The sequence below is a fragment of the Numenius arquata genome, chromosome 8 (assembly GCF_964106895.1).
Source record: "Numenius arquata chromosome 8, bNumArq3.hap1.1, whole genome shotgun sequence".
NCBI lineage: Eukaryota > Metazoa > Chordata > Aves > Charadriiformes > Scolopacidae > Numenius > Numenius arquata.
In genome coordinates, this window is record NC_133583.1 from 21,539,660 (window position 1) to 21,567,402 (window position 27,743).

The window sequence follows — 27,743 nt, forward strand, 5'->3', positions numbered from 1 at the left end:
TATCGTAATGAAACTTAAATCTAGAGAAAATGAGTGCATTTCAGTATTGTGTTGCCATAGGTGGTTTCGAGGTGCTGTAATCACCGATTGTGGTGAAGCTCATTTGCTTGGTTTTTTCCTCCTGAGGAAATTATTTGGAACTTTGTGGCTTGAGAAATAATCAGGCGACATGGTACAAGATAACATTATATTCAAATTTCTAGAATGGGTTGCGAGATGATCTGAGTATCAGTCTTCTGGTTGATGAATTGAAATCATATCATCCTATTTAAATTTTGTTGGTTTTTTAAACACTGTTTATTAATAGCTGGCCTCATTTGCATTTACTCTTATGGAATTTGGTATTTACAGTTTAAAATAGTTTTTGTAGTTCCTCTTGTGTTCGCCTCTTCCCTTCTTATTCCCCAGATCGTAACCTAGAGCTCTCTGCCTCTCCTCCAGTGCAAACCAGTCGGGGTAGGGGGAGCGGGGGGAATCTCTGTGCATTGAGTTCTCAGCAGAGCCTGCCAGAGCTGCGCTTGGGCTTCTCTTTCTGCTGCTTCTTTCACACTAGGGCCATCATTGGTACCGAGTCTTTAGGTGGCAATAAAAGGTAAATAAACAAAGATGCCATTCTTTTGTGTAAAAATGGAGCTGCTTTAATGAAACACTTTTTGAAACAGAAACATTCATCTCAGACTGATTAAATCTACACAAAACTCTGTGAGGCTTTTTGAACTCACTGCTAGTTGAGTCATATCTACAGCCTTTCCCTCGGTAATTAGTTCCCTTTATTTCACTACATTCACACCTCTTATGTTCTCTGTCATGAAAAGAAACAACCACCCGGCTTTTTCAACATAATTGTTGGACAATTTAATTAAAACATAACCAGAACATCGAGAAAAAGCCAGCAATATTCAAGGCGTTGTTTTTTCCACCATTCACCTGTAAAATCTTCCTTCTCCGTTCTTCTCCCTGCTCTTACAAGTCATGTGAGTCATTTTCAAATTAAAATCAAATGTTGTATCAGGCTATCTTTCTGCTCTAACCTTTCTATAGCATATACGCAGTTTCAAGAAGTAAAAAGAAAATGTTGTAAAAATAATCGACTGTTGATAATATATCAGTGCCACTGCAGTAAAAAGTCTTGCTAGGAAAATAACATATTCAGAGTGCTGCATTGTAGTTAATCCTCTTCATAATCCTTATCAGTGCTGAATCTTAGGGAAAATAAAACCTCATTCTGAGAGGGTTTTTTGTAAAGCTTTTCTTGCTATATTTATTAATACGAGGGAAAAAAAAAAAATAATCTTTGTACCATCCGTTGAGGGAGGTTTGGCCAGATTTATGCTCAGACAGGAATCAAAGTGGACGGCCATTAATTTTGAAACACCTCATACGGGTTATTTCATGGCGGGTCAAATATAAAATGTTTTTAAATATGTCATACAGTTCATATTACAGTTTGTTCATAAACATCAAAGAAAACATTTATTTTTACAAGGTACTTAAGGCAGTCTGAGTTGCGTTAGTTGAGTTTAAGGTCTAATTTACTATAAAACTGAAGTAGAAACAGGACTATGTTGAGTTAAAAAGCAGAAAATATCTCTGCTGCAGAGTGCCATTCAAAAGGCACCATTGCATCAAAATGGATTTGGAAACAAATGCTCCTCTCTACATGTATTGAATATTAATTAGCCATGTGCTTGAGTCAGACTTTGTGTGGTTATTAGGCTCCTGCAGCCTTGTCTAGGAATTGTTTTGGTTTGACGTGAGGAAATAAGTGCTCTTGTTTAAGTCTTTCTGTAAATTAGTAATGTAAATGCACAGCACTGGCAGTAAACAGCACTGTCAATATTGTCTCTGCAATATCAGTTCCTTTTTGGAAGGAATGCAACCTTTTCTTTTCATTTATATAAGTAGCCATAATAAGTCTATGGTCCAAATTAACGTTAGGTAGTTTTTTGTTTGTCTTTAGCAAAGCAGAAAAAGAGCTAGGCTTTCCATTTGGCAACACAAATATATGGTGTTTTAATTTAGGATTGTAAATTAAAAGAGCAAAACTGATTTACAGTAAATAAAAAATGAAATGTTATTCTATTAAGGGCTATTAAGGGACATATATTCCTAAAAGGAATAATGGCGTGTCTTCCTATTGGCCTTGCACCATTTGCACTTGATTGGAATTGTACAAGTTTAGCTATAAAAATTTTAAGTAAGAACATTTATTCTCCCAATTGCGTTTTCAAACCTATCCTTTAAATACGGATTGATGCAATTGTCAAAATAAACATTAGAAACATGAACAGAATATGTCACAAAAATAATTTATACAGGGATTTTTTTGCAAGTCTACGTTCTATATCCAGTGTAGCATATGGTAGGGTGTGACAGGATACTTGGAACATGCTGAATTTTATCCCCACACTACTACTTCATCCAATTAAATGGAATTAGAGATGCCTTATACACTTAAAGATGTGCATACTTTCTTTGCAAGTATATGTCCCAATGCTTTTATAAGGCCTCTGGAGCAAACAGACTCAAGGCACTGTTTGGAAATCTGGACCCTTGAACCAGTAGGTGGTAACAGCTCCGATTCTTAATGAGCCCGTGGGCCGGAAGGGTCATTAGCAAGGTGAGTAAAGCATTCGTGTTAGACTTTGAAATAGCCCTGATCGAACCAAACGAGAACACAACTGTCTGCATCTCTGCCTGTCATTTTAAGTTCACCCATGAGGAATACATAAGAGTAATTTCTAGCCAAAATTGGAATGCAGTGAAGGAAACCCAATGGAGAAAATTGGAGAGAATAAAATACGTCAGAAATGGCAGCTATTAGAGATTCATCTCCTGCGTGACGGTTCTCATCCAGTTTCTAGAACACAAGCAGTTGGACAACTGTCTAAACTTTGGCATTTACTGAAATAATTTCTTAAGTTTTACCACTGTGAATTGAATTACATTTGTAAACTTAAACATGTATGAGATTAGTTACTAACTACAGTAATCAATTCATAAAGTTAGGACACAAAAAAACTAAAAGGCAAAGTACGTTGTAACACTTCTCCAGTATAAGTTCATGAGTTACCAAATTCATTGTGACAGAGGAGGATGGGTATTGATGAATGAAAAATCATTAATGCAAATATAAACTATTAAATATGGTCAAACATTTGAGAGCTTTGCAGAAATCACTTGCAGTGGAAGTTATTCAGTACCTATTGCACGTATTTTCACGTGAGTTTCTAAACCCAAGGCTTTAGCAGCGCTGAAATACAATGAGCACGTTGCATATTTAGAGGCATTATGGAGTACTGCAGCTGCCGTGATGATGGATGTGGTTTCTGTAAATATAAGCAGTTTTAGCCTGTCGTTATTTGCATTCCATAAAATGCTGAAGCATTAGAACATCTGGTTTTTCTTTCAACAAGTTATAGCTGATCTGTAGGAATATTGAATTGGGTAAGAGGATTTTGATTATCAAGGCTGTTTCTTAACTTGGTTATCAATGAAAGTCACAACTCTATAGGTAAAGAAAGCTATGGTGTAAGTAACATACAAAATACGGAGCACAGATTGTTTTAATCACAAAGTGTTCATCTTGTTTCAACAGATAAGGAAATACAGGGATTTTTGAATCTTTTTTTTTATAGCACATTGTTATAATACTTTACATATACACTGTACAATAATTCTTTTGTATCAGAAAACTTTCATACAGAAAAAAATAGTTCTATAAAACATTCCGTAGTTCATCGGAAAGACTTGGAATAAAACATGGGGCGCTCTTAATCTGTAGGTTAAGAGAAACAGGGGACAAAATTCTGGCAATTCTTTTGTTCTTGTACATTCATATTGGTAAAAGGGCAACTCGTTATGCCTCAGAGGACACAGAGGAGCACTCTCAGCTTGAGCCTCTCTGTACAAAGCATAACTTTACGGAGAAGCTACCTCCAGGAGGCTTGTTCCTCATCTTGCGCGAGTGCCAATTCCCCAGACTCGGACTTTAGCTGTACAGGACAATTTGTTTTTGTTTCTAAGCAACAGATACATTAGAGGATGGCAGTTCAAAGCTGTGAGCGTGCAGTGTTTGATGGAATTAGGCTCCAAGGCTTTTTAGGAAGTGATGATTTTAAGGTTCGCTGATATCAATAAACTCTTTCTCTGGGGGAGGACCACCTCGGTACCAGCTGCAAGTGCCATCGCTTCTCTTGATGCAGGCGTAGTGCTTGGCTTGGTGCCCGTAGAGCTTTCTTTCTATCAGCCAGTCCGTCCAGAGACACTCGTTTGGTGTGGTGATGGAACAGGGCACCATGTAGCAGGTAGTGATCTAAACGGGAAGCAGTACATTAATTCAGTATATCGCAGCTTTCTTTAAAATGGTATTATAAAATATAGGGTGTATAAGAGAGCAGTTCCCACCAGTGAAAGCTGCTAGTGCTGTAGGGTAGACTCCACTGTTAGACAGCGGTTCCATCTATACTTACTTTGCAGCCACAGCCCATTTGATATCTCTGGTTAAGACTCTTCTTTTGTGACAAGGATAAATCGTCCCATGGTTCGATGTAGTTGCATAAATGGATGAGGACTTTACCGTCACTTAAAATTTGTCCTACAGCATGGAAAATAAGAAAAGGAAGGCAAGCCAATAAAACTGTTTGCTGAATACTGAAATAAATTGCAAGAATACCTGAAGTTTTTAACTAATTGCACCAAAGTAGTCATATTTCACACTTTTTTCTGTGAATGTAATTATAACTGAGAGAACTATTCCGCGGATAGCATGCTGAATAAATGTAAAAGATTTAAGAAGGATATTTTTCAAAAGGTGTTGATAATCTGCCAGCAAGGGATGGATGCAAATGTTAAACTAGATTTCAAGACTCTCTAGAAAAATCTATCATTACTTAGAATCCCAAATGCGCATGCAGGTGGGCATGTGTTGTCTCATGAAGCATGTTTGCATTCCTGGGAAAATCGGTACTGTTGGTTTTAAACCAATAATGGCATACTTCCTATTTACTGATTACACAGTCACTGACTTGACTTCCTTTGAAACTGCTTTAAGATTGTTGGTTGAAGGATGGAGAACATGTAAGATCACAGTATAATTACAGCTTTACATGATTTGTACATTTCATTGTGTTTGTATTATTTAGTACATAAATATATTATTTTTTTAAAAAAGGCTGGCATATTTTTGCAAAGTCAATCTAAGCAGTTGCTTCTAGTTTTATAGGTATATTAGTTTCGTTGCGTTTTACCTGTCAGAAGGTACTGTTTTTTGTTATTAGCTTCTAGTTTCACTCCACAGAGTGATGAATCAAAAGGGGTATAGACGTACTGGACATCCTTGAGCTTTTCAAATCCTTTAAACATCTGAAAATTATCAGAAACAGAAAGTCAGGAGGGGAAAATAAACACGAAAAAACAGTTGCAAACAGCTGAAAGAAGTACACAGTGCAGCTCTTTAAAAAAGGCTCTGAAGTCTGAGAAAATACCAACAGTTAGACCCCTCCTCTACACTGAATTAAACATGACCATTATTTTTAGAACGAAATGAGGTCTTAATTTTTTTAAGTAACAGGTTTTTAAATGTGCTTTTCCAGTGTTTTTAGTGGATCTTTAAAACTTTCTCTTGAATTTATATTCTACTGGTGTCTTCTCTTTAGAGTAATGCAGAGACAGCATTCCTCTCGAACAAGGTGCTTGCAGCATCATAAGATGCAAAAATTTCTCAGTATATTAATATGGGGAATTTGATGCTGAGCAGTGTGATGGTGTGGATCTCAAGGACGTGAAACACGCTGAGAAACTGAGCATTGCTCTCATATTCGATCATTAAAGCAAGCTGGGTTTCCACATCCAGAATTTTCCCCAATGTGACCTTCTCAAATAGCTGTTGGAAAATGGGATGCAGCTCTGGGAATTTCTAGCAGCACCAGAACGGGGAGGTTCAGGTTCAAAGCCTGTGCCGTGGTCAGACTGGCCTTTCCCACCAGGAAAATCACTCTTAAATAAACCATTAAAAGATCAAACCAAATTGGGTTGTGTCCGAAGGTAAGAAGGAACCATAGGATGCTAATCAACCTTGGAGTGGCTGTCATCACCTCCGATGACGTAAGCGAGCCCCCGGCGCTTCAGGGGCCCCGCTCGGTGACATCATGCTGTGTGTTGACAGCTGGGGACAAGCGGGAGGCCCAGGGCTCCCCAGGGCAGCTCTCCCCCACGCAGCTGGCGGCACTGGAAAACGCGCTCGTGTTACTCACGTTCTCTCAGGGGGTTTGAATGCTACAGGGCACTAGAAAATACACTCTGTGTTGATTTCTCTGAAGCCTTATTTATGGAATAAAAAAAGCCAAAGTTGTTGTCACTGGGCTTCTCGTCCAAAAATATTAGATGTGAATTTCAAATGTTTAGTAAAAAAAACAAACACACAGAACCAAACCAAAACAAAAACCAAACCGGTATCCTGTACAAAGCAGCAGCGAAAATAGTAGAAAACATATGTGATGATGATGGAAATATGTCTAATTTTATTAGATAAAAGTAGTGTGGTATAGCAGCCCAGTGTAAAAGTTCTTGGAATGATGGGGAAAGGAGGGACCAGGCGCAGGCTGGATGTGTGTTGGGACACTCTGCCCGATGGCCAACCCAGCACTTTGGGGACAGCCCCAGCCCTTCCGCACTCCTGAGAGCCATTTGGTTCCTGCCATCTCCGAAACGTGAATCCCCTGCTTCTGCTACGCTTAAATCCAGCTTATTCAGGGTGAGGATACCAGGCACAGATGTCTGGTACAGAGTAACCACGTGAACAGTGCAGATGTCCCTGATTTGAGTGCTCTCCACATTCAGAAACCGTTGGTTGGGCTACAGTGTATAGCAGGGGACAACTTTTAATACCTCATCACTTGATCTAAATTAACTTGAGGCATTAAGCAGACAACACAAACTGATTTAGCTACTAAAAAAAGAATATCCATGGCAACTGATAATGGAGACCTAGTTAATATTTAAATGAGTTTGGTGTTTGTTTTGTTGGGGGTTTTTTGGATGCTTGGTTGAAGTTTTTTTTAAATTAGGGTCTGACATATCTTGGGTTTTGACCTAGATATTTCTTAAAGCGCTTCTTAAGATTATAATCTTCTGTTTAACTCAGTAAATCATATTTGATCTTCTCAATCATATTCTCCCATCTCCTAAGAGTGTGGACATTTTCTCTGTGAGGGGTTAAGATGGCTTGATTCAGCCCTGCACTGTGCTATGGTTCATATACATTCCAGGTTCTGGCAGGACTTCACTGAGATAGGAAACAAAGGTGAGGAATTGGGAGATCAGAGATGTGAGCCTGGTACTAAAGTCTCTATTCACACTGTCCCTGCCCTTCTGAGGTACAGAACCGAGACCAAGATTTTAGAATACTTTTTTTTAAAGAATATCTGTATTACTTTCAGTGTCTCTGGCATGTTGCTGTTGTAATAATTACAGTCTTCTATTTTCTTTATTCTCCAAGCCTTTTCAGCTATATCATGGCTTCTTTTCTTAGCTTTATATAGTGATTAATATCTATCTTTAAAACTGCAAGCATCCTTGGAACGTGTAGATGCCCTTGCGTTTATCTTCAATACCTCCTCGTATTCCTACGTGAGGGGAACCCACCCTCTCGCTAAGCAAGTCTGATTCTTTCTGTGGGTTTCCATCCATGCAGCTTGTGTGCAAAAAACTTAGCAATTTTGGTTATACTACTTTAATTTGGTAAACTGTATTGATTTCATATATGACAGTAATATCTTGTGCTTTACTTCACTACTCTGATAATATAGGGCAAAGTCCCACAAAAGCTAATGGCACTGCTTTAATATTTAGCTGGCTCCTCAGAGTGGAGAGGATGACCAAGTCAGTAACAATAACATTGTGAAGACAAATACTCAATTGCATGTAAATCACATATTTTCTCTTCTCTTTAGTATAATGCTGTAAATATTGCAATAAAAGAAAATCACTGTAATTGAAAAAAATGTATGGCAGCTTAACATGCCAACCAATATATATTAAATGAATAAAACTCATCATTCTTCTTTTTTTTATTTCTGAAAATGAGTAACAAAATCGTATTTAATATTTCTGTACAAAAATGTGAAAATATCTTTAATAGTTTGAGACAACAGAAAGTGGCAGATGATGGAGAGCTTTGGGGGTTGTTTCAGCAAGGTGAAACGAATTGGCTTGTTGAAATTGCTATAAAACCTTAACAGAAGTCGTGTGTGGTAACCATCCATGTGAGTATTTTGAGATATTCTTGTTTACCATAGATATTTCTTAGTAAAACTCGTGAGGTGATCTACCGATACAATTTGAAGGGGTGTATTTTTTTTTAAAGCATGTAACTCTTCATAATGATCTCCTTAAGGGTTCCCAGTAAATGAAATAATACAAATCAATACAAATAATACAAAATAATATTCTATTAAAAATGAGAGATAAAACCACCTAGAAAACTTAAACAACCAAACCAAAACCAAAACCCCACCAATGCACAGTAACGCATTTTATTTGACAGACACTGCCTGTCTTTTGGGTATTCCAGAGACAGGTAGATCGCGAGCTTTTTTACATCAGTGAGAGTTCGATGGTGACTTGAATGGGATCAAGAAATGTCTTCTTACGGTACATTAATGAATACGTCTCCTTATTGGAGCTGAACAAATAATGGAAAAATCCTCTGAGATTCTGAATGACTGCATTTTTGGGTGCTCCTGCTTCGTGTTTGCTTTCCCAGCAACATTCAGACAAATGGATTTTTGTTCATATGAATATTAGGGAAGGTCTCCCATTTCTGCAAATATCCCTATTCAGTTATGAACAAAGGTCCTTGCTGTGTCAGCTGGAAATATTTTCTTCTGTTTATAAAGTTCACATCATCCAGTCAGAGAGTTGCAATATCATAATGGGACAGAGGTGATCAAGTATCCACCAGAAACAGGTGGATTTTAAAATTTTTTTATTTTGTCCCTACTTTGATTTATTCTGTGTAGTTCCCCTGGGTCTGACTGTGGAGGCATCAGGAGCCTTTCCCAGCTCCAGGCATTTAGGGCTAAATTGTACTCATATACATAGTTTATCAGCATTGAACTTCAAAGTAGCTGAGTGATTCCATGTACCTTTATTTGTTTGATTTCATACCGGATCATTTTGTGGGTATCAAGAGGATCATCACTGGCAGGAACCACCTTTTCGCTGGATATTTTTGCTCGAATAACTGTAATTAATAGAGAAAAAGATTTACATGTAAATAAGCACATGCCTAATTTTACATGCAATAGCAAAAATTGCATTGATAGATTTTAGCATTGTTTTTACACTTTAGCTAGAAGTAGATTTTAAGGCTTGTTACTACAAGAACACTGGACTGAGTTAACTCCTGAAAATAAAAACAAGTGGGCTGCCGATGTTATAAATCTGAATTTCCATGAATCTGGAAATCTGAATTAAGTTACCACTCGGTTTTGACAAAAACTGTCCATTAAAATCTTTTGAAGATTCGAATCCCATAAAATTTTATAAAACCCATCATTATAGTCAGTGAGCAAAAGAAAAAGACACTTCTGTTGGTGACAGAAGAATTGTTGATCAGTTAAATAACTTGAAGTTAACACTCTGAAAGACCGTGCCAGACAAGATTAAAGCATCATTTTCATGCATGAAATGAGAATACAGGAACAGTCTTTAATTCACTTTTCTGAGACTGTAGATTTTAGCATTTTTCTTAACATAACATGTCATTGTGTTAACCTGTATAAATTAATTATTCCTTCTTTTGACACATTCGATTTATTTCCTATTCTTTAAACAAGGAAAGCATGAGATTTTATGAAAGAAGAAATGGTTTCTTTTCCTGTCTGTTTGTTTGAAGCATCTCTCTTGTATGTGTTGTTGAAAATATCCCAGGGTTATCAGGCACGGAGAATAACAGGATTCTAAGAATATGGTAGATGGCCAGAATTTCTCTGGGGACTTCTGTCACCCAAAAAGTATTGAGAGTCGTGTTTTTGCTCAATTCTGGATGGCGATTACAGCCCCTCTGCAGATGTCATACTTGTTAGAACAAGCAATCTGTATCTGCATGGAGAGATATTGGCAAAGGCTGGAGCAATCAACAGTCCAACCCCACGGCAGCTGTAAGTCCAGTTCACAGCTGGGCAGAGGAGGAGCTGGGCAAGGACATCTGCATCTGCAGCTACAGTGGAGACCACAAAATGTTCTTCAGTCTGACAGCAACTCTCAAACACCTTATTTTGTTTGCATTTTTCATGACAAAAGGAACCATTCTATCAAAATTAGTATGAAACAGGCATGATGTTTTGAGAAAGAAGTTGGGTTACAAGTAGCCTCTGGAGGTCTAGTCAAACCTCTTGCTCAGCTTGAATCGGGATGCTCAGGGCTGTGTCCAGCTGAGTTTTGAGTATCTCCAAGGATGGAGATTCTGCAGCCTCCCTTAGCCCCTGTTCCAGGGTTTGACCACTCTTACAGTGAACTCCTCATACTTCCTGTTCACTGAAAAAAATAGCAAGCTGAGGCAGAGGAAAATCTCTTGGCATCAAAATCATGCTTTTTCAAAAGCATTTCTTTGATAGATTGACCTCTAAACATCATATCTAAAGAAAAGGAATAAGAAACCCGGATTGTAATTTTCCTTACAGCTAATTAGAGGTCAGCCCCATCTAATCATGGGCAATTCTCATTTCCTCACTTATTAGCACAGCAAACTGGATGTAATAATCAACGTGGTGCAGATGCCTACAGCTTCAAAGCTTAGCCCTCTATCTTTTGGCACAGTGCTCCCTCCTCCCAAGCCATTTAAACTCTTTTAAAGGAGCATTGTAGGCTCATGGGTTGGATTGGAAGGAAAGAGTTCTTTCAAGTATGAGCAGCAAATTCTTCATTTCAAATGGTAAGTGGCAGCATCTCTTTAATCATCTGCAGATGCGTTACGTTCCCACAAATTAACAGTACTACTTAAGTGCTTTGATCCAATTCCAGATAAAAAGTGTTGTGGATTGTGTGTACTATACTGCTGGAAAGGTCAAATTAGAATCGTGCTGGGGTTTTTTGCCTTGCTTTCCTTTGCATCATCACTTCCTAAAAAAAAGGTTTTCTCATTAAAGAGTTCGTTCAGTGCAGAAGGTAAGGGGTGAGGGGACGGTTCGGAGTTAGCTCCGCTATTTTCTTAATACCATAATGTGGTTTATATGCGGGAAATCTCTTCCTGCCTACTCAATGCAAACATTTGTAGGATGATTAAAACTACTTCTCTCCTCGTGTTTAATGTTGAAACATTACTCATTTTCATATTTTTACTAAATTCTGCTTGTTAGCATCTGAGGGGAGCGTTACAGGTGATCAGTGTTGACTTAAAGGGTCTCCATGGAGTTACGCGAGGCCGAAAGTACAACATTTGGGGATTGTCATTAAGAGATCTTTTTTCTGGGTGTGTGGAAGAAAAGGAAAACTGTTTTTATGTTGTGTGTGTTTCATTCATTTGTTTGTTTAAGAGAAAGCTTCCAGATGGTAAAGAAGACCAAATTGAGATTTTTCTTTGTGAACGTCAAGGTTTTACTGTTACAGGATGTCTCAATCTTTACTTATTTGGGTTTTACTTCTCTGTTATCCTGAAATCAGATTCAAATGCACACAGATCTTTTCGGGCCTTTTAATCCTTCTTGTTTTTCTTTTTTCTGTGCTTTAATATGATTTTTTTTCGATCAGTGTCGTCTCGCTGTCTCCTAAAACCTCTTATTCATGTGGTTGCTTCTGTTTTTAACCACAAGCACTTCCTGATGCAGCATTCCTGGGCCTGGCCGTCCCCCTCTCTCCGCTCGTGGTTCAGAGGGTGGTTAGAACTTTGGATTCCTCCTACTCTGCACTTCTTTTCAAGAAATGGTTTCAAGTGTACCATGGCTGGCTCGGCTTCTCTCTGACTGAGAACAGCCTCTGGTCGTTTAGTGCGATGATGTCATTTTATCTGTCAGACAGTTATAGGTTCCTTATGGGGAATTTGCATATATGAAATACATATGCATCGATAGTTCACTCTGCCTCAAATGCATTCCGCGTTAAAACATGGCAGGGTCGGTGGAGCCTCAGAACAGAGACCGTACTGGGAGTTACTGGTCCCACGGTTATGCTGAGCCCGTAGTGCTGAGTGGCCGCCCCCCTGAGCCACTGCTGCTCTGATTCCTGCTGTCATGGGGGACAATGGCCTATCACCTTGGCGATGGGGCATTCCTTACTAGAAAAGTGTTACTGATATTTTTATTCCTTCTTTTCTGACTAACAATAAACATCTCCCAACCATTTCTACATGAACAAAAGGTAATTTTGAACTTACTTTGTATAACATCAGATATATTTGTGTTTATACAGTCAGGAGAAAAGTGTGGGGTTTTGTACAATGTAAAGGTGTTTATATACAATACAGGTAGAAAATTAGGCATTAACTGCATCTTTCCCAAACCTGGGTGATTTCTCTTTGAAATTAGCTACACTAATTATTTACCTGTAAATAAACTGTACCATTAGAGATTTTATGATCACGAGGAACTACTAATACTAAGGGCTTTTTAAACAAGAAATTCACTGCCTTTAGGTGAATTTTACCACACTAAAGTGACAGATGCAATGAAATATGACCATCTTTTTCATGGAAGAGGAGACCCAAAGAACTGAGCAGTATTCTGAAGGCCGAGTTGTAGGTATAATCATAGGTATAGATGGAACCACGATAAAGTAAATCTTTGTGATTTGTCCACTGATGTTCATGTTCCCTAGAAGTAGTATCTTTTTAGTCTCTGAGTTATTTCTAAGACTCTAACAAAAAGAAAACTGTCTAGTGAAGAACTACTCTCATTGTTCCCAGTTAGTATTATTAAGTGATGTGTTCTTTATGATACTATTTTAGATAGTGTTGTACTTTATACAAGTTTTAAGATGGTGCTATTCAGTGTTTCTCCTTAACCTGCTGGTCACGCACAGTACTATTGTTTGAAGACAGGCAACTTTACTCAACAAAAGTAGTCAACTTTATTACTCCTTCAAAAAGGAAAACAAATTGGAGTTCACTCTCCAGAATAACTTTATTATGCTAAGAAATAGGAGGTAAAGGGAGAAGGTAAAAACTGATAAAGAGATGAGCTATTTTCCCCAGTAGCTGTTAAATATCAGTAACTATACAATGAAAAATACTTAGATAGGAAAATATTTAAGATACTAGTGGAAAGGAGAACAAGGCATTGTAACTGCTTATATGCATTCTTATTTTAAATATATAAACCTAAAAATAAATAAAATCTAAATAAAAATATTGCTAGGAAGGGTATGAATTTTAAAGATGGACAGATAGGGAGGCAGCTACTTGGAGCTTTGAAAGTCTGACTGTAGTTGTCAAGTGTGTTAAGATCACAGTACTATGAGAAATACGGACTGTTTAATGTTAATTAAACTGTTGTTTTACTTAAGCTGTCTTTAGTTCAGTATTTTTGTCTCTGGGGTATGATTTCAGAAAAAAATATTTCACTGTCTTCTAGAATTAGATTTATAGATTATTATCATGGTGAATGCATCCCGTTTCAAATATTCATAGAATCATAGAATGGTTAGAATTGGAAGGGACCTTAAAGATCATTGAGTTCCAATCCCCCTGCCTTGGGCAGGGACAATATTAGCTGCACTGGAGTTTTCATTGCATCAGTGATAAACTATGTAATACCTGTGGTTTGTAAGTGAATATATTTTTGGTTAGGGAGTTGCAGCTTAAAGCAAAACTCCATAGTTAAGAGCTCCGGTCCTTCAGCAATAGGTAGGTTCATGAACAGAAGGGCTAGATTGTCTGGACTGGGATGCCTTAGCTGCTGTTCATGAAAATAAGGGCTAAATCCTGTCCTTTAGCCTTGCAGGGGATTTTTAGGTCCATGAAGAAAGCAGCAGGTTCTGCATGAGGGGAAGCTGTAGTTCTGGGACTCTGCCAGCCCTTTGTGTCCCTGCTTTGCCGTGGGTTTGTCTCCTTTTATGCACCTCTAAGGCCACTTGCAAATTTTGGAAATGGCGCCTCCATCATCGACAGCGCACCAAAAATAGGCAGCTGCCTAAACTGTGAATGAAGGGCTCTGATTTCTTCTCCACTCCATCCTTTCTGCTGAATATTCTTGCTGCTTGGGCAGATTAGCCTTCAGTAAGAAAATAAAAGCAGCGAGTCCTGATATGTCCAGATAATTAGATCCCTTTCTAGATTTGAGATCGGAACTAGGAGTAGCAGCATCCTTCAACCAGGCATCTTGAGGAAGAATCTGTGTTTTAATTGTACCCTCCAGCTCACTTCAGACTAAGTTTACGGACTCTGGCATATCTGCATAGATTTCTGAATAGAAATTTAATCTTCATTGCTTTTAAGCAGTCTTTCTCTCAAGAACTCAAGAAAATTTATTTCATATCACACAAGTTTATAATCAGAATCAACTTTGCTACAAAAACCTTGAAATGAGACTTAAAAAACTACGTTGACAGGAAAAGTTACTAAAAAGTTATGAACAAGGTTGTGATAATGAGTCATGCAACTCTTTTTCTTTCTTATATTTTATTGCCTCAGTTTAGCCCTTTCATTTAGTTACCTAAAATATGAGGAGCGATTTTTTTGAGCACTTATTTCTACCTGTCTCTTTGATGTCTGGCACTTCCATCAGACTGTTGCTAGATGCTATTGCTCTTGTAGGGACAAGGAGTAAGTGGCACAAGGAGAAGGACCTAAATAAAAGTGTATTGTTGTTCTGTGGATGGGTTGAGGACGGCATCCCAAATATTCATGGGAACAGATAGAAGATAGCATCCAAATGTGCAAAAATTGAAAACTAAAGTGTTTTTCTGAAATTACGTATCAGTCGCAGTATGCAGTAAGAAATAAAGCAGAACTATGGGCACATAATATGTATGTACATAATTTTGAAGGCCCCTACATTCAAATGAACTTTTATATATAAAAATATGTCCTTTCACCAAAATGAAAACATTCACATGCACAACACGCAGCTGTTTTTGCTCACCCTTCTACAGTAAGATTACTTTAAAATTCATCTATCTATCTGTCCCCCTCTCTATCTGTCAGAACTTTTCTCTTTGGGGTGCAGTGGCTTAAACTTGCTCCATAACTGTCTCCAATTCCTGGAGGATCACACCTGGAATATGGGTCAAGGGGAAATACTGCAATGACAACTGCAGGAGCACCGACCACAGAGACCTTGCCTGTATTCAGAACTTGATGTTTCAATTCAAAAATTCTTCACGTCCAAAAGTCTTGTTGATTTCTTGCGGGGAGGAACGTTTGGGGTTTTTTTTATCAAAAGCCTATTATAGAATTTTTTTTTCTCAAAAAACATTAATGAAAGAAGTTTGCTCTTCTGGATTTTGCCTCAGCCATGACAGTGGCTGTGGTACGTCTTGGGTTTACACACTCGCTGAAGGCAGTTATCAACAGAACATTGAGGAGAACGGACTCCACGTTGTTTGTTTGTAGCTGTAAAGGTCAAGTTTTGGGGTCCAGTGATCTTAAATAATCACACAGTAAACTAGGAAACAAGAGAACGGAGTCTGGGCTTTGCCGGCCGTGCAGGGTCGCTATGGGAAATGGCTTTTTCAGCTCCTCTGATGAGAGGCTTGTAGAGCTTCCAGGTGTGCACTTTTTCCTCCACCCTTCATTCTGGATAGTGGGGAGGGGAACGGCTTCTTAGGACACATCTGTAAAACTATATTTATACTCTTTTGTATTTATGCTCTTTCTGTAGCCCCTGCTATGAAATGGGGGTTATCTTCCTACTTAGGTGGGTGCATCAGAATAGAAATTCATAGTAAATCCTCAGTTTACCTGGTGGTAATTCTTACTGGGGCTAATACAGCTTTATACCATCTAAGAAAGATGTGCCTGTTTTTGAGAACATTGACTCCTCATTTAAATTAACTATAAAAGGCTTTCTTAAATTTGTATGCCTTTATTTGTTTTGCTGTATCATAAGGGAAACTTCCAGAATTGATGCATTAACTAATCAATGACATAACACACTTTCAATATTGGAAAATATTCATAGCCTAGAATAACTAGAGCCTGCAGGACAGCGCTGGCAGCGCCGCAGGTTACGTTACAGCCAGAGCAAAACTAAACCAAGAGCTGTCTGTTAACAAACATTTGCAACCAAAGGGTGGGGGATTGTCTTAAAATTTTTTTCCCGTAGGATTAAGAAAGAAAGGGTTTTATTAACACCCTGTCATTCTAGTAGTGATCAGCGCAATCCAGACCACCCCCTCCTTTTGTAGTATAAGTGTTAAAATACTTGGTATTCTGTAAAGACTGGGGGCAGCTCTGGTGATGAGACTTTCAGCAGTGCCTATCTTCAATTTTGGGGGTGAGTTACTTCAGCGGGCCCAGCGTGAGACTGGAGAGGAAGCTTACAGTCACAGAAAGGACCATAATTCATTCCTTCTTATACCCATAGAGCAATTCCAGGTGGAATTTCTATGTTCGGAGCAGTCTGCTCAGCGTACATGATTGCAGGTTTGATTTGTTTCCAGTTTGAATCAGGCATCTATCTGTAACTGGCCAAGAATTGAAATACAAACTGGAAAGCAAACGAGCTAAAAGTTTGGGAGTAGAACTGGCCTCATCTACGGTATCCACCTAAACTCAGATGGTGGTAAAATAATGCCAGGAGTCCGAGATAAATGCCTTGAAGTCCAAAGACAGGGTATAGACACACTATTTCATTTACCTTCTTTGGGTCTAGATGCTATAGATACTATAGCCGGTATATTATGGTCCAATCTTACAAACTCCAGGTCTCTTGAAGAAGAACACTGACAAGTGACACTATTAGAGCTGCCAGAGAAACCCAAGAGCACAGTTTTGAATACTTGGCTTCCATGAGTACAGAGATAGGACCAATAAAAATATAAATTATTCTTTAGATTGGAGACTATGGTTAACTTTTCTTGCAGAGAGGGAAGAGTCGGCAGGCCAGGAGAGTAATCTTAACCTCAGAAAGAAAGAGGAATCTGCACAGGACTTGTCCCAACAGACAAAAATTACTGAACCCCCTTGAAAGCAATACTGCAGAGGACGGAAAGGATAGAATTCTAAATAGAACAGTGTGTATTGGCCGCTGATTCATATTGCTTACACAACCTCTCAAATGTACAAGAGGTTTTGAAAGTCTTACTCCGTGCTTTGGAGCACCTGTCCCACCTCTCCAGCATTACCACCTTCCCTATGCAACCCTGCCAGATTTTCAACTAAATATGCTATAAACTGTTCAGTCATACGGCAGACTTCCTTGCACCATTTGCTTGTTGTAAAGCTTTGAGTTTCAACAATGAAAAAAGCAAATTAACTTATTAACTTAAATATTCATGTAATATGTATTCATGTATCTGTATATGGGAAAGGTTATAATTTTTCAAAAGACATGTGAAAAGGAAGAAAGGAGTATTGGCAATACAAAAGGAGCATCTTAACTTGGGCTTAAACCAGTTGTATCACTAGTGCTGCCAAAAGAAGGCAATTTGTCCAAAAGAGGGCAAAAGTTATTGGTTGATTAAAACATGAAAATAATGTTTTAAAATAAGTAATACAGCTTTACAAACACTGATATTTTTAAAGCAGATTATTTTAGAGACTTAGAAGTAATTTTTAGGAGAATGAAGATTTTTATTTTCTTAATTTGTGATTTTTTGGTTTGTACGCGTTAGCTTCCAAAAGAATTAGCAGTAGTGCTCTCTCTGTTATTTGAAATCTCCAAAAAAGAAACCTATGAAATAGATTAGAAGTGCCTGTACTGTCTGTAGGCACTTGAGCATTCACATGCCATTCACTGAGTAAGAGACTGTGTGTATCCATTGATTGTGAAAATCTTTGCGTTGTTACATATGTCACTTGGAGCAGGGATCAGGTCTGCTGCGTTTTAATGAGCAAAGTACTGAGTAACACTATCACGTGCCAGTACCATGAGAATAATGTTATGACTTAATAAGTTGCCCTTAACCTGAAACGGCTAAGACCTTTTCAAAGCCAGTCCCTTAACAGCAGATATTCCTCTGTTCATGCTGAAGGATTTGCCAACTGTAGTCTCATAAAAATGCCATTACTTTTTATCCTGTTCCCATTTATAAATTTTCTTCTTTTTTTCTCTGCTCTGAGTCCAGAGAAGGGCTTTGCTAGTGCTATAACCCCATGTCATGTATTTTGAGTTGCATACAAAAAGGGCTTGTAGTCTATGTTTTCAAAAACTGCTCTACTTTTTATTGCTTCAGGACTTTGGTTTTTAACTTGGAGGCATGTAAATCCGTATCTTTATTTACGATAAAGAACCTGAGTTAAACTCAGAGGCAACTTGCACTTTTGCAAATTGACTCAAATTTTTTTGTGATCTTTCAGAATCTGGTTGTTATGAATTTACTGGAACACTGAAAGGGCTTCATCTTTTGTTCATTATTCCACTAATTTTTAACTGCTTTAAAGAAGAATTTGGCATCCATGTGGTTTAGGTTCCATCCTTTTAATGCAAAATATCTCTGATTTTGTTCTTCTCCTTTATATATATATATTTATGGTTTACAATGGCCATAATTCTTCCTATGTCAAGCACTTCCAGTCAGCTAGAGACCACTTCTGCCATGGGTGTCAAGATGCTTTACCCTCAGTTGGTTTTGTTGGTTTTGTTGTTGTTCTTTTTTAATCAAAATTTGTTGGCCACCATCATCTCCTCTGAAGAATAGTTTCAAAGTAATCAAGTATTTCTTTTCTTCTTACAGAAGAGTGTTGATCCTGCGGGGGGCTTATGACATAAAGGAGACTGCAACCATTCTTCTGCAGTGTTAATTTCTGAATTATTATACAAGCTTTTTTAGTTGTTACAGATTTCAGTAAAGAGATAGATGATTACTTCAGGATACCTGCTGAGATGCTAGATCATCCTTACTCTTTTGGGAGTGGAAACCTACCATTAACCCCCTGTACTTCCTTCTCTCTTTTGAGAACCAAGCAAGGTGCTATTGACTGATCTTTGAACAGCTGAAGAGGAACAAGTGTGTTTAGCAAACAGCTCATCTCTCAATTTGTCTTTCAACAAGACAGATCAGCAAACAGCAGTTGCATTACAACACTGTAACCCACCGCAGGTGCCTGAAGCTGTTGTACTAGTTAATAATTCTAGATACAAACAGAATTATTGTAGCAAGACTGGTTACAATACTGAGTGAATCTGAAAAAATCTTTTCCTCTGTGTTTGCAGGATGGATTTCTTAACTGTAAGTCTACACTGTTACTATTCTCTCTTCCCCCACCACTCCTAGACCCAAAGTCAAGGAATCTTTAGTCCAAGAGATGTTTATGCTTGTTAGAATGTAAAGACGATTTTATTTTTCCTGCTTTATATTTTAGTTTTCTGATGTTCAATGAATAAATGCTTACAGCCATCTGTAGATCACCAGCACAGTAATTAACTGAGCCACACTTTGTGAAATCACAAGAAAGAAAAGTAGTGGAACTTAGTGGGTTATTTGGACATAAGTGTTTTGGATCTGTAACCACTGAGCTTGTTGAAGAATGTAACTGTAACAATAGCAGGCTTTTTTCCTTGATTCTATGGAAAGCAATGTATGGAGGAGCATTGCCTGGTCTTGGTGGTGCTTCCAGTTGCATGAGAAGGTAAGTGTGGTGAGGTGACAATCATATCTGTAACTGAAAAATCAAATCCTTCTAGTAAAGTCTTACCACTTGGGCTAAAGCAATTTCTGAAGGCAAAGATTAGTTTAACTATTGGGGCAGACCTAAATTCTACTAACCCAATGCAAAATAACAAATAAGGAAAAAAGACGGTGAATAGACCTACGTATTGCACATTGAAGGATAGGTCACATGTATTTGAGAAGGTTTAACATGTTCATCGGTGTGGGTCCCTCTACCCAGTTAATACAGCCACTGTGCAAATATGCAAATTTATCATCTATCCTAGATGATAGATATCGATGATAAATATTTCATCATTCACTGTTATTCAAGGCATTTTTATTCAGAAACAATTACTGCATTCCAACAACTCACCTGCTTGAAAAACCTGTGAATACTTCTGGAGTCGATAAAGCAGATACCAAGGAATTTTATCACCATTTCATATGGATACTAATTTGTACTGTATTATTTTTCAATGTAAATGCTTTGCAGAATTTGGTTACTCTCTTGTGTTTGATTAACGCAGAACTGCTAGTCTGCATCCAAAATGCATTTCCATTGGAGGCTTTCAAAATGTAGGAGGCCTGTATTTAAGCTCATTAGGACTCTCAGGTAGGTCAGGATTTTTTGAATCTCGGTGTGTTTTTGGCTCCGGATGCCAAAATTCCTCATGTTGAAGGCAAGAGTTGATCAGGTTTGGCTTCCTTGTTAAACCAGAAGATTATGCAGTTTTATTTTTCTTTAATTAGAAGAATACATTCAATTTATGAGAGTGAGGTTTTAAAATCTAGATTTTATAAAGTTTCAAATAGAAGAGGTGAGCGTATTTTTCACAGATGTGTGGTATTCTTTTAACTTAAATATTCCCTAAAAAATAGCATGATTTCCTAATGTTGTTCAAGGTCAGTTTTATTTTTCTGCGCTGTTTTTACAGCTGCTACTCATGTTACCAGAAATACTTCTCTCTACTTCACAAGCCTCAAATACCACATCATTTGACTAGTAATCAACATCTGCCTAATTTCAGCTGAAGAATAACACTCTCTTTATACTCCAAAGTCTGTAGAACAACATACATAATGTTATTGTAGATTTCCATTCGTAGCTCCATGCCCCCTCCTCAGGGCGGAAGAAACCCCCCATTATTGAGATACTTTTTAATGAGAAAGTTAGGGATTAAAGTTGGTAGATTAATAGGATTAAGCCTTTGGCAGTCTTTCATGTTCTGTGGTTTATATTATTTAATCTTTGTTTCTAGGCTTGCGTTTTGTTTTCCTCACAGCGTGTGTACAATGGTGTTTTTGAAATCATGGGGTTTGAGTTTCTTCGCGTTATAATGCAGGCTTTTAAATCAAAGTAACACAGTTCCTGATTTTGTTATCCCGCGCTTATAACATACTCAGCAATGAGTCCGTGTTACTGAGTTACTTCTAAATCAGGCAACTCACATAATTCTTCTGAGATTTCACTTTACTATACAATACTCGGCTCTGTTTTTTTCACTAAAGCTAAATTATTTTATGGTTGTCAACTACCTTCTAATTGACAGGAGCGTTGTGCTCAATGCATTTGGCTCCTTAAAATTCTGTCCTGTTGTTCAGTTCCATGATGCCACCTCATTTTACAGCTACAACTTTTAAGCTGTTGGGAACGCTGCCATGAAAAAGTTCAACACGCGGAGGAAAGGAGAGTGACTGCATTTTTCCAGACTGAGCCCCATTTTCATGCTTAAATGGCAGGATTCTGCAGAACCATAATTACAGAAGATTGGAAATTATTTCTTAGAGTTGCACGATATTGGCAATGCAGCTCAGGTCTTATATTCGGAGGCGAAAACTCAATTAGGAGACTAACTAGATGCGGAATTTTGAAGTAAGTTCTCAAAATGTTTGCTTCTGTCTTAAGACCTGAAGTAGATGTAAGGCTATTTGTAGATCTCACTCATTAATACTTCCTACTCCCAAAGAAGAAATTCGGTCTTTATCCTAGGAAGCTGTTTCACTAACATTTTGTTAAATATCATCAGTAAATGGAAGGACTCCAACTGCTATTGCCATAGCAGCGCTCCAGCAATTCACCAAACGTGAATATTGAAGTGCTTTATTGACCGTTCAGCAAAGACAGGTACAAATACGTGCAGTCGTAAGCAGTCTTTAACAGCACCTCATCTCTGCAGTCGGGTTTTGTATTTTTGAAAGCATTTAGAAGTTTCAGGCTACGACGCCAAGAAATCTATATGTACTGCAATTGTAACTAGTTGTAATGTGCAGGCGTTTGTACCAGTGATGGGCCTTGGCAGGGACACAGATATCTTTTTCTTTGTTAAGAGCTTCACTCTAAGTGCATCAGTAGCTACTTTAAACTGAGTAACTTCCTAAGATTCATGTCGTTTTGGTGGTTTTTAAATTTTACTTGAAAATACTATTGATGTGCATAAAGTTATGCATAGCAGACAAGTAAGAAAAATGACTATGTAATTCTTTCGTACGTACAGAAGTAAAGAAACTCATCCCCTTTTGTGTGACTGACTTTGGTGGGACGTGGTACAGCCAGAATAGGTGAAAGGTGGGTTTGGTATTTCTACCGTTTCCGAGTCTGTTGAAAAGTGAGTTAAGGGTAAGATGTCTATTTCTCGATGATTTTCGTCAATGAACTTAATATTAGTCATATAGCAGAAAGTGGAGATTGGGAAGGGTCTGACTGCTGGTGGTTCCTCCACGCCAGTGTTGTTTTCTGAGCACTTGTGGGACTCTCTTGAGCATAGGGCTGGAATTCAGCTCTTCTCAGCCACTTGCTGAGGACAGGAGGGTAAGAGAATGACCTCATTTTCAGCACCTCTGCGTTAAGCCTACCAAATATGAATAACAGTACTTTTGAGATTAGTACAATTTCTAGCTGGTTTTAAGATGATTCATTGGTTCATATAATTAGGGTTCTGCAAATATTGTTCTGGCAACATGCTCTTTCAATGGCACCCGTACACTCTCACAACTTCTTTTTTGTAGTAATTCTTGTAAGAAACAGGCTCAGGTGCTGTGCTTCGCCTGTTGTTTCAGAGAGAACTAGAACTGCCAAAGTCCAGTACATGATTTCTATAATCGAATTCACAAGTCTTGGAGCAGAAACTCAGTTTTCATGTCAGTATGGGACCCCTGAGAAACACAGCACAATCCTTTCCAGTTGGGAAGAGGTTACTCTAGAAATATCCCTGTATATTATTGTTCCTGATTTCTACTCTAGAGGAAGGACATTGCTATGGAGCAGTAAGATCTGCCTTCGTTTGGCAGGACAATAACATAAATGCTGATCATATGCCAAGTACCATGATCTCTCCCTGCTCTGGAGAAGTCTAAAGGACCGGAGGCAACTCAAGAGGTAAGCGGTGTGACCCTCAGTCTGTCCATGAGGTGTTTGAAGGCACAGCTGGTGATCCAGGGTCCCGCCAGGGGCTGCCACCAGCCGCCCTCAGTGAGGCCGTCCTGCCCCATCCCTCCAGCCACCGCTTCAAGTTGGGGGTTCTCATGGGACTCTGTTGGAACCTCACAGAAGACTAAGGTTAGTTGCATCCCTGTCTTTAATGGGCTTTTGTTCCATGGTTATTACTGTTTGTGTGAAAGCTGTACTCCTGAACATGTGAAGGTTAACTACATAGCTGCCTAATTCTGTGTCAAAACCCCACTGAAGGTGCTCATCAACCTAAACGTGCAGGTAATCAGTAGCCACATAATCACGCTGCTCACAGCAGGTAGACTCTGAGATTCAGAATATGCTGAGTGAGCATAATGTTAATATAGTAAGAAGAAAATATAAAGTCTACTTTAATTTCACTCTTCACCTTTTCTCCTAACTTGGAAGAAGTACTGTCTACTTTTCTAATACGTTTTCCAAAGCTGATTTTCCCCATCGGGTAAAGTTACTTCCCACTCTAATAATGTACAAATTAATCCATTCCAGTACAAAACTCCATATTATAGTGCAGAGAGGAAAAATCATGGGACACGGAGCCATGAAAGTTTTAATATGAAAGTCAATAATAAAGAAATAGCATATTGTAATTTTATCCCAGAGGAGCTGACTTTGAAAACTTAATTCTGGTGTATTTAAATAAAATTTTTACTGTTATTTTTAAACGTGATTAAAATTTAATATGTCATCTGGCACATCTTTACAATGCCTGATCTCAGTGATCTTAGGAGATTTTACCAGGCTGAAAATGCTGCCAAGCTCCAGCTGTAAAGCTTCCATCATCTTTCGAAACGTGCCACTCTTCTCCAAAGCTATAGAACTGTTCTCTGAAGCTATATTATATATTTATTTGTACTCAAGAGCTGTTGGTCATTTCTGTTGGAGGGTGGTGCCCGATATTCACTCAAAGTTATCATTGTTGATATATGTTTAAGAAAAAGCAACAATGATAAGAATTTAAATCAGAAAGAATCCATCTAACTTTAAAAGTAGAGTATACATAGGTAAGATAAAGATAGCTAAAGACAGGCATTACATAGCTAGGAAGTGCAGAGTATTTACATCTTGGTTCTACTGTCCAAAAAATAACCTTGCTGATGCCTAAGGGGAAAAACCAGCATGAATGAAGTGACAAGACTTTAGAAAGGAATCGGGCCTCTCCACATATATCGTTTCTCTCTATAGATTGGCTAATTTGATGTAAACATGGGTTTAGAATTGAGTCCAGGGAGACTGAAGTCAGGGGCAAAAGGGAAATCTGTTCTCTTGACACTATCCCAAAAGGCCATTATCAGAGGCATTTTCTTGTATCAGCTTGAAACTATGGTGCCTCCCTACTGAAACGTTAAAGAGCTCGTCCTCATCACCTTTCATTTCTGCAAGGAGAAAGCCTCCTGGATTCTTCGGTGGGGCGAGGGGGTCAGCACTGATAACGAGCAGAACTGCTATTTCATAAACCTCCCATCTTCATTTCCAGTGAAAGTCCTGTTGAGCAGCGTAGGTGTTCACTGGGGTTTGAAGGCATCCAGCATGTTTTTGGAGACCCTCAGCATCATTCAGAAGAACATAAAAGGAATGAATCACCCTTTTTTTTTAAAAAAAAAAGGTGTGTATGTTCATGGTGTTAGGCGTTTCCTACAAATGAGGATTTGCCTCTCTCTGAAGTGAAATTTAAAATTACTGAGAAGGTCATGGAAGCTGCTGCAATTTGTACAAAATCACACCCTCTAAGGCTTGGTGGGAAGAGTGACAAAGCCAAGGTCAGACAAATGGCAGGACTGGCATGGCACTCATGATTTACTACCCATCCTTACTGGTCTTCCTGCCATGTACAACACCTGCAGGGCTCTTCTCTCCTCCTGCATTTCAGTTCTAGCCAGCACCTTTTAGGACCAAAAGTGCTGTCTTACTGTGGCTCTGTCAGGGAGCCTGTTAGTTCTACCAGGTTGCTCAGGTTGGGTGGTAGCTGTGGGCATTTAGAAAGAGTAGAGCCACAAAAGCCTCCTCACAGTAAAAGACAAAGTGTCACAGCACTAATCATGTGAACAAAAGTAGAAGTGAAAAGATTTGTCCCAGACTTAATGAATTTCTCTGCTTGTTTTTTTTCTGGGGTATCTCATATAAATGCTGAGGTCTCTGAGTGGCTTCACACATTCAGTTACTGGCTCAAGGCGTGTCTATTGATTCAGTCCCCTCCATCTCCATCTTTACCCAAATCATAAGGGATCAGAACTGTTACAGATAAATAACGAAATGAGAAATAATGCAGTAAGTGAAGTACATACAGTGGTCGGTAGCTCTGTGAGCGAGACTGAGACTTTGTCTCAGTTTTTACTTTACTGTGGAATTTAGAGGCATGGCATGGGTTTGTGGTGGTTTTCTTATTTTTTATAAGATGGGGTAGAGTTTTATTCTGCAAGGAAATACTTGAATGTGTTTGTGGGTACAGAAATGGATGAACTTAAAAATAACTGAAAAAAGTTGACTAGTCTCAGCAAATAGCTGGATGAGCATTCAACTCCCACAGGTTTTGGTAGCTGAAGAGCTGTCCCTTTCTTTGTTTATCAATATTTTGGAAGTATGAAGATGTTGAAATTGAAGTACAAATGCATATGTATCCACATACCAATTAATATCTACATTTCTCTATTGTTCTATAATATATAGAAATGCTTTTTGAAATGATAAGCAAAAGGATCCTTGATACAAACACTGCTTAGCCAAGGGGTGCAATTAGCTTAAACAGGAACGTTTATAGAAGTGAGAACTTGAGCATCAAGTACAAATTAAAGTAGTTTTGTTTTACAACCTTCAGTATTTTAAATATAAATAAAAAGTAGCATATATCTACCATTTGTAAAATGTATCTAAGAATGGAATAAATCTTAATATATATATTAAGAACGGCCAGAGTGACTTCCCTAAGGAAGATGGCTCATAATGAGTTTTGAGTTTCCTCTGTGCTGTGAAATTGTTTATTTACAAAAATCTCTCCGTTAAGTCTGTTGAAAAACTGTCGCTTTCTTATGTCTGAGAACGCAGCAGACTGACACAGTAAATGTACACATAGATGGTTAAGCTCCTGGTAGCACAACTTGTATTTTCTTTCACACCTCAAACAACCCCAAGTTTGTAATGCCCGGTGTAGGTAACTTAATGAAAAAGATTGCTTAACACAACCAGATTAAAAACCAATTTAACTGATGGCTGCAAACAGAGCTTAGAGTTTGTCATGGCTACAAAGATTTTCTGTCAGGGTATAAAAGCCATGAATCAGTATGCAGAGGGTAGTGCCTGCCCCATAGAGATGCTAATTTTGTGACACTTTGGAAACTCATGTTCTACATTTACTGTTCACACTAGAGGGAAGCTACCCAGCCTTAGCTGCAGCTAATGGAATCAAAGGACTGCAAAATGTCACATTTTCTTATCCCCATGCAGTCTCATTTTCAGATATTTAGTTTCTTTCTAAAAGTTGTTTGACAACCGTAGCGCTGAATGAATATGCTGAAACACAATTGTCCTAAAGACTGGAAAGTTACATTTATACACAAGTGCTGTAGCCAGTTTATCTGCAGAAAATAAAGGGCCTATCAGTTTCCTGCTCAAGTATTTTTGGAAAATGACAGAAAAAACCCACAACCAATTAAAGAGATTGTAGCATGGCAGAACAAAGATCAAGTGTTTCAACATGTTAGCACTGGGGCTTTTATTTGGGTTTTTTTCTTTTTTTTTCTTCCCAAAATGCTACAAAAAAAATCTATGTGCATAGTTTACCCATAGCAGACATATTTAGATAGAATATTATATTACAGATAGTGTTACCAGTTGAAAGTTCAGGTATTCTTCCCTGCTTACTCTAAGTTAGGACTTAGAAATTATAAAAAGAGTACTAAATAATACAGCAGTTTCAACAGTTTATAACCACAAAATGTTCTGGAAAACCAGGAGAAGCAGAACGTTTTATTTTTTCCATACCCCTCTCTCTAAAGGGGATCTCTGCAGTCATTTTCTTTTAAAATTCTGGGCGAGACTGAGCCACCTGGTTAAACACCTTCCTCCCCAAAATCCCGTGGGAGCGGTGCGGGCAGCTCCCTCGCTGTCCCCCGTGGGAGCGCAGACTCACCTAGAGCCGAGTCGCAGATGAGCTGCTGGGGGTGCGCGGGGGCACAGCTGCAGGCCCCCACCGCCGCCGGCCTCCGGCTCAGCACCAGCAGTGCCGACAACAGCAAGGCGCTGGGCACGGGCTTCATGGCGACCGACGCTCGCTCCGCCAGGGAAAAACGCTTCCTTACGCTTGGTTTTCCAGCTCAACTTGCTAATTGCTGCCTGATTGCTTCCGCGGGCGGTTGGGTTTCGGCAGCGGGGAGGTTTAGGAAAGCCCTCTAATGCTCGCTGCGAGTATACGCTCCTGTTCACTGACTTCTCCTTCCCCTGACATGGGACCCTCTTATTTATGGCCCTGACACCAACTCCCAACTCCGCCTTCCTCCGAGGAAAAAGCACATCATTGGTGAGAGTTCCGGTA

General features: G+C 38.7%; 2 protein-coding genes across 2 annotated transcripts in view; one reads left to right on the forward strand and one right to left on the reverse strand.

Annotated features, from left to right (window-relative positions):
* The window catches only part of SYN2 (synapsin II), a 180,985-nt gene that overhangs the window by 91,075 nt on the left and 62,167 nt on the right, over positions 1 to 27,743 (forward strand). The gene's annotated exons all lie outside the window — the stretch shown is intronic.
* TIMP4 (TIMP metallopeptidase inhibitor 4) lies at positions 621 to 27,648 on the reverse strand. Its single transcript, XM_074152180.1, has 5 exons — positions 27,342 to 27,648; positions 9,147 to 9,244; positions 5,250 to 5,364; positions 4,473 to 4,597; positions 621 to 4,315 (listed from the first exon to the last, which is right to left on the reverse strand). The coding sequence occupies exons 1-5, from the start codon at positions 27,466 to 27,468 to the stop codon at positions 4,118 to 4,120; spliced, it is 663 nt and encodes a 220-aa protein (XP_074008281.1). The 5' UTR covers positions 27,469 to 27,648; the 3' UTR covers positions 621 to 4,117.